This window comes from Mycteria americana, chromosome 2 (assembly GCF_035582795.1).
Source record: "Mycteria americana isolate JAX WOST 10 ecotype Jacksonville Zoo and Gardens chromosome 2, USCA_MyAme_1.0, whole genome shotgun sequence".
NCBI lineage: Eukaryota > Metazoa > Chordata > Aves > Ciconiiformes > Ciconiidae > Mycteria > Mycteria americana.
Genome location: NC_134366.1, coordinates 84531403 through 84539618, shown reverse-complemented (window position 1 = coordinate 84539618; position 8216 = coordinate 84531403). Strand labels below are relative to the sequence as shown.

The 8216-nt window shown below is 41.1% G+C and overlaps 1 protein-coding gene across 1 annotated transcript; it reads left to right on the top strand.

Annotated features, from left to right (window-relative positions):
- Positions 1-908: 908 nt before the first annotated feature.
- On the top strand, positions 909-2606 carry MC4R (melanocortin 4 receptor). Its single transcript, XM_075495635.1, has one exon. The coding sequence runs from the start codon at positions 1307-1309 to the stop codon at positions 2300-2302; it is 996 nt and encodes a 331-aa protein (XP_075351750.1). The 5' UTR covers positions 909-1306; the 3' UTR covers positions 2303-2606.
- The last annotated feature ends 5610 nt before the right edge of the window (positions 2607-8216 follow it).

The following is an 8216-nucleotide window of genomic DNA, read 5'->3' as shown; positions in this document are numbered from 1 at the left end:
TTTATTGATGCCTTTGTGTCATTACCATTGTACGAGCCCCATTTCTTACAGGTTACAACTTTGTCTCCTGTTACTTTCCTTCATCTATTATAAATACTGACTTTTCTTTTCCTGCCGAACATCCTAATTCCTGATGGCGACAAGGCTTCTGCAATCAACTCTATCATCTTTTCCTTCCTGGAAGTAAGATCATGAAGAAGGCTATTACCTGGAAAAATCTACTTTCTTTAGGACAATTTATTAAGCTATGTGTGACTTTGGCTCTTTGTTTTGTTTTTGGTCTTTAGATGGTCTCCATTTCTTAAAAATTATAAGAAGATTAGAGAGTATAATGCAACCTTGAAACAACACATCTTGCAAATGGACAACTAAGGCATAGAAAAGCTAGCAATGCAAGGGAGATCTGGGAGAGAGAAGCAAGAGGAAATGAGTATTGTCTTGCTTCCTTGCCCTTTCCTATTCTGCCACATATACAAGGCAGAGCGACTTTGTGCCACAGAAAAGGCAAGAGTAAATCACAGTAAATCACAGTCTGAAAAATAAAAAGCCATCAGTTCAGCTGCAGGAATTCTGTAAGATTGCTACTACAGTTCTGTAAGATTGCTAATTAAAAATCAGTATTAAAATACTATTCTGAGAAATTAAAGAAGGGAAACAAATCTCTGGTAGCCCATCTGCTTTCCTGTAGCTACTGGTAGCTCGTGCTGCATCTGTATCTACTGTGCCGTGTGATGTTTCAGAGAGGCTCAGAATCAGCAGCCCCTCGACTTTCTGTGGCTCCCGAGCCCCATTGGCTGGAAGGCAAAGCAGAGGCGGAGAGTGCCCTGAATATTTTTCTCCTCCACACACCATAAAACAGGCAGCCGGCATGCACTGTCTGACAGAGAGACCGGTGCTTGCAGTTTGAAATTAGTTTCTGCTCCGCAGCAGTCACTTGGGTATTTTATGTTTGCCTCTCTTAATGGAAAGGAACAAAAAAGCTTTGCAGCATACCAGTGAACTAAACGGGAACTGACCATAGGGGAGAATCTGATGCAAACTTACAGACTGTTGGGACTCTGTGACATAGATCACCAAGGTAAATGTGATGATGATCAGAAACTGCATCTGTGAGAGAGTACACCAGTATTTCTGAGTTTGAAACCTTATTTTGTAACAGCAGTCGAAGTGTTCTGAACTGCTGCCTGCCTCGGTGCTGGCTTATTTTTCTTTTCTTCCCAAGCCGAAAAGCCAAAGAAGGTTTTCAAAGGAATGCAAAAGGAACAGGAGCTTTAAAAGCAGGAAGCTGAAAGGGGATCTCCATAAGATGAATTTCACCCAGCACCGTGGGACACTCCAGCCTCTCCATTTCTGGAACCACAGCTACGGACTGCACGGAGGTGCCAGCGAGCCCAATGCAAAAGGCCACTCCTCGGGAGGCTGCTACGAGCAACTCTTTGTATCCCCCGAAGTGTTTGTGACTCTGGGCATCATCAGCTTGCTGGAGAATGTCTTGGTCATTGTGGCGATAGCCAAGAACAAGAACCTCCATTCACCCATGTACTTCTTCATCTGTAGCTTGGCAGTGGCTGACATGCTAGTGAGTGTATCTAATGGATCAGAAACTATTGTCATCACGCTGCTAAACAATACAGACACAGACGCACAGAGCTTTACCATAAACATTGACAATGTCATTGACTCAGTGATTTGCAGTTCCTTGCTTGCATCAATTTGCAGTCTCCTCTCAATAGCAGTGGACAGGTACTTTACTATCTTTTACGCCCTCCAATACCATAACATCATGACGGTGAAGCGCGTAGGGGTCATCATCACATGCATCTGGGCTGCTTGCACAGTCTCAGGCATTCTGTTCATCATTTACTCTGACAGTAGTGTTGTCATCATCTGCCTTATTAGCATGTTCTTCACTATGCTCATTCTCATGGCATCCCTCTATGTCCACATGTTCATGATGGCTCGGATGCATATCAAAAAGATTGCTGTTCTTCCAGGGACTGGCCCTATTCGCCAAGGGGCCAACATGAAAGGGGCCATCACTCTCACCATCCTGATTGGAGTTTTTGTTGTGTGCTGGGCTCCATTTTTCCTGCACCTGATTTTCTACATCTCCTGCCCCTACAATCCTTACTGTGTGTGCTTCATGTCCCACTTTAACTTCTACCTCATCCTCATCATGTGCAATTCCATCATCGATCCACTCATCTATGCATTCCGGAGTCAGGAGCTCAGGAAGACATTCAAGGAGATTATATGCTGCTGTAGCCTGAGAGGGCTTTGTTATTTGCCTGGCAAATATTAAACTGGGTGGATACGTTACTGTGTACACAACATGCAGCATAGACTTCCACGCCTTCAGATCCTCTTTCTCAGCAGAATTTGGGTTAAATCTTTAAGAGTGAGCACCTCTTTCTGTCTCCCGTCCCTCTCATCTTTGTATCACATTCACGTGTAATTCATATTTCTGTATAATGTTTGTAATATCTACAGTTTGTAATTTATTTGGCTGGAAAGAGAAGTAGCACTTCATACCAATTTGTAAGTGAGCAAATAAATGTAATAATGAATGTGAAATACTAACAAACAGGAGCAGCTGTATGTTCCAACTGCTGACAAAATAAATAACTTGCCTGACTTACAGTGCATATTGGCTGATACTGTTCCTTATTGTGTTGAAGTAATTTAGCTATCATCTATTACATTATATACTTAAAATAGAGCATATGCTTCTCAATTAGTGGATTAGAGGTTCTCTGGAATTAGAAAGCAGATTTTTCATAAAGGTTATTGCAACCAACGAGCTGTGTTCATTCCTTTTGAACTCTTTTCCTCCTACTCCACAAGCAGCAATTCTGTTCTTTGTTATAGTTATTGCCTACAACAACAAGATTTTTCGAACACCTGCTACCCAGGCAATAGAATGCTTGGGTTTTCTTTTTTTTTTTCAAGATGATGTCTCAGAGTACCTTTTTGCAAAGTTGCAATTGCTCCCTGGAACATCAGTTAGCCCTGGATATATTTGCTAAACTGGCATCCAGGTAGACTAGCACCCTCCATTCAGCCATGAAGCAGGTACAGTATTAACATTAACATTGACAGTGCCAGCACCAATGTAAAGATTCACTGAGAGATTTACCTGATGAAGATGAAGAGGGAACTTCAGTTTGAACATTCAGTCCTTCCTTGTTCTGAGGTGCAAGGACTCTGTGCTTCAGAAGAAGAACATCTTTGTTAGAAACAAGCTGCCCTCTATTCTGAAGTGTGGTGTTAGCAGATGAGAGCCACTGCCAGGATCCTTACAGAGGAGTCAAGGCATGTGTTAATTTGGCTTGAGCACCTCCGACCATACTGTGGAGCATATGAGCTTTGTGGGGGCAATGCTATCACATGGAAGGGATGCTGGCTGATGGGTCTTTAAACCCATGCTCTGTATCTGGCAGCCCTGTGTGTTACTGCTGCTTGAAGTCAGTTCACGTTTTCGGGCATCTAATTGATGTGTTCTCAGTTTCATGCTAAAACGCCACTCTCTCCACAGATTATAATAGGGACCTGTGATCCCTGATTTTAGCACCTTTGGAAGTGTTTAAAGTGTAAATGTGACTACAAAGGATTCCATGAAAATGTCCCTTAACACCTTGACAATATCAGCTTCTGTGTAAGGGCACAGAAAAATTAATTTATTTATTCCCCGAAAGTATCAAAACATAGTGGTAACTGGTAGAAGACCTGGAAAGTTCTGATTTAAAAAGTCAAAACTGAATGTAAAGAATAATTTAGGTTTTAATCCTGGATGCCTGATTTTACCAAGATGAGTAGTGAATTAGTTGGATGAGCAGTCCTATTAATTTTCTTGGAAACTGCTTGTTACCTCAAGCTGCTTCTTCCCTCATTAAAGAAAGACATACAATGAAAAGCTATTCATGAGAGCCCCGTGTTTGCTGCCTGGGATTCTTCTCCAGACAGAAGCTGATCTTTCAGTTGTGGGTAACGTTTCAAGATGTCGTAAAACTGTGGCAACATTTGATCCTCTGTCAAAGAGCATGAAGGACTTAAGGTGGGTCTCCGTATCTTTAACTTCAATTTACTTACAGGGAGAGTAAGAAAGTCATTTGATTGGTAGGCCAGCAGCAGAGAAATCAGGTCTCCTACACTCTACTCTTGCACTTGGGCCACTCCATCTGCCACATTGCTTGCAACACACCCCTGTTACCTTGTCTCAGCTTTAGTAAATGATATTGCCGCTGTGTGGAAGATGTTGAAATATATCTACTACATTAACTCTACTTATTTTCTTCTGGAGGAAACTATAAACATTTCAATAATACATCCCCACCAGGTTCCACTGGGTAGAGAATAAAAAATGCCAAACAAGGAGGATTAAAGCTCAAAGGGGGGAAATAATGAATGTATGTAAATTAATAGTCTATCAAAAAATCCAATGGACTTTATTAGAGGCCTTTTCCTCTCCCTAAAGACATGGTGCTAGCTATGCAGAAATGCTCTGGCAATAATGCAAGAAATTGTTGATGCCAGTTTGAACAAGACAAAAATCTCACTTGATCTTTGTTTTGCCTCACTTTCTTTAGCTATTTTAGGACTGTAAATTATGATATTGGGCTCCAGATATTACCTTTGTAGTCCATGGATGCAGAGAGGGTCCAATGGAAAATGGCACAAGAGCAAGATACTACCAGACACCTAATTTAAACACATCTGAATTCTGAAGAGGTTCTGCTTCTGTAAATTACTTCCTGAACTCCCAGTTGATTCTTAAAACTAACAGTCTTACTTCTTTTTGCAACCCAAGGGGAAGAGAAATAACAATTAATTTGTATCATGCTGGTATGGAGGTTTTCATCAATGGGTTTCTTGTAGTTTCCAAAACTGGCGCTTATTTGGACTAAGACTAGCCAAGACAGTTGTGACCCCATTAAACTCTAAATCTCATTTAGAAGCCTAATTTTTAAAACTAGCTTATTCCAGAGTTTTAGCAACTCTGAGCCTGCTTAGCAGCTCTTCTGTCTTTATTTTATAAAGCTAAATGTATATACATACTTTTTAAATGGAGTTTTTAATTAAAGAGGACTTTTTCATTTCATGGTATTATCTTTTAGAGTGTAATTTATTGAAATTGCTGGCAAACCTCCTACATAGATAATTTTCCTATTCCCAGCTACTCTGTTCCTTCTAAGTAGCTGAATCAGTTTCTGTTTGCTTATAGCTCTGACAGCTTTCTAACAGAGAGCCATAGAAATTGGTGCTGTGAAAGATAAATAAGTTCATCTAGCTTGCTGGAGAGTGGGGACAGTGGGATTATTTTCCACACTCAATTTGCTGGAGCTTTGTTCTTCTATTTGAAAATCTTCTAAGAAAATGAGATTTCTTTCTTTAAATATCTGGGACCCTAATCACTTCAGCACTTAGCATTTTAGTCATGTTATGTAAACATGGCACGTTCCTCTGTGGCAAGGAAATGGTTTTGTCTCCACTTTACAGGTGTAAGGATTTACATGTTCACTTCTGCTGGAGAAAACAGGCTAATGGATTTGCTCAGCCTCCTAGAAGGCAGTCTTTACTTGAGCTGGGAATTGATAGTAGTGTTCTCCACTCTTTCCCAATAACTGGCTGTAATGTCACACACAAAACTTTTGAAGCAAATGTCTTTCTTCAAGAGGCACATCTCTTTAGCTTTGAAGTAGTTTTTGAACAAAGGAAAGGACTCCAAAAAGCACTTAGGAGGCTGTAGTTGGTCTCAGTAGAGTGGATTTTGAATGATGATCTAAGATCCCCTTTACAACTCAAACATGCTGTCGTCTGGAAGCAAGGAGAAATGCACTGATGGACTCACATGTTATGAATGTGCAGCAACAACAATGCCTTCGGTTATGCCTTTAATAGATGTGCAGAGTACACGTTATTGATGTAGTTCTACAATGACTTTGTTGTTGTTAAACTGATCCTATTCTACGTGTTCTTTGGTGGGTTCCTTCATTCTCAAGCTGAATTCTGGTAAAGAAGAACTTTGGTCCTGATGTTATTTATAATATACTGTATTGCTTATAGACTTGAATAAAAATCGCAGTCTCAATCCCACCGGAAGGATCTTTCAGAAAATGTACCTTTAGGGATGAAATCTTTATTGTTTGTGCAGAAATTACTTCAGATTTTAAATTAATATTCTGATCCCTTCAATCATATCTCAGGTATCCTAGGGTTTTCTCTTTGGATGAAATGCTTCTCTCTCTCATTAAAAAAAGGAGACTTCACATGTCACAGGAACTGTCTATTGCTACTACAGATACCCACTGTCATATAAGCCAGGTTATGAATTGACCATGCTCCGTTTTTTTTTGTTTCAAAAGCTTCTGTTGTCCTAGCTGTTTTTCATATTTTTGCCCACTCTGTTCACAGAAGAAGAGATTTTCAGATTCGTGGATTAAAAATCACCCCCTTCGAGTTTGTAATGTAAATGTATTCATCAGTTCCGCTTTTACCCATTCGTTCCCTTGCAAACATTGTTCATTTGTTTCAATTGTTCTCCTTCACGCTTGGTGTATTTCTGTAATTGTATATTTCTGGACTGCCATCAATCTGGGTTCTCCAAGTCATCCCCTGCCTGTGTGGGGGGTTTGCCTTTGGCCGGCGGCAAAACCCCCACCCAGCTGCTTGCTCACTCCCCCCCTTAGTGGGACGAGGGGAGAACACAGGAAGAACAGGAATGAGAAAGCTCGTGGGTCTGGATGAAGACAGGGGTATCACTTACCAACTACCATCACAGGTGAAACAGACTTGATTTGGGCATAATGAACTTAATTTATGGTTAATTAAAATAAATATTTACTTGTTGATTCACCTAGTGGGAAACAAAAAGACAAACACTAGGGCAGAGTTTTGCCCTTCCTTCCCCAGGCTTTCCCCGAGGCGCCCGCCCGTGGCTGAGGGGCTCAGCTGGGCCCTGCGCTGGGGCCGTTGGAGCCGGCTGGAACCGGCTGTGTCCGGCACGGGGCAGCCCCGGCCGCTCCTCACAGGGGCCGCCCCTCCAGACCCCACTGATGCCGCCGCTGCCAGCACCTGGGCACCTGCACCCGGTACAGCATGGTAGAAAACAAGATTTTGAGCAGCATTTCAGGTGAGGTCCCATTGCTCTGTACATTTTAGTCCAGTTCCACAGAAAACTCCTCACCTAAATTATTTTCCTCTTTCATGTCCACAGCTTTGGCATGTCTCATTTGGTTTTTTCCCCTGCAATGAACTAATCAACCCAAAATGTTCCCCTCTTGGGCTCTTTCCTGCTGAAGGGCTCTCACTGTAGAGCTTCAAAACCTGTTATTAGCTTCTGAATTAATGACTTTGAACAACGTACCGTTGAATGCCATCCTATTTCTATTATTTCAATCCTCAGAATGATCCACTTTCCCTAACTGATTTTCAGATAGTCCTTTCTGTGGAAATTGCAGCCAGCCTCTTACCATTGAGATCTGACCCCGGCACATCCCTCTTGACACAGCCCTGTGGGACTCACAGGTCAGGCTGCAGCCTCTGCTCGCTGTGGAAGCAGGGATCCATTGTAAATCTTGCATATGTTGTGCCACGCATCAATAAAAAATAATTTATATAGGTTTCCAGGTGGCAAAAAGAAAACTGAAAAACATATAGTTGTGCAATTTGCCATACTTAACTATTTTTGAAACAAACACATTATAGCTTATTAGAGCTTTATTCTTTCTAAAAGGCAGTGGGTGAGTAAACAAACAGAAGTCTAAATACATTTGGAGCCAGTATCAGCAAAGCATAAACAAAACACTTTATTCATGCAATAATGTGCAGCAACCATTTTGAAGTGCAGAGGAATTAAAACATATTATGAAGATAACATTTGCTATAAAAATATCTTCTCTTGAGTTAACATCTCTGTGAGGTTCTGAGATTTCTTCTCATGGTAACACAGGTCATGCAGAGTTCAACATACATCCCTCAAGTACATCATAAAAAAAACCCCAGCAAACTTTCTAAAGTTGTATTCAGTACAGCCTGAAGGCTGATTTATTAAAAAAAACAATCAAACTTGGTTTTCCCCTTGAAAGGGGAGACAAAAGAAGGGGTCTGTATTAAAAAAAAAAAAAAGAAATAAAAAGTAAAATGAAATTGCTACTATTGAGGTAATCACTTTCCGCACTTTCTCAATTTTGGCTGGGCCAAGGGAGTTCAACAGCATT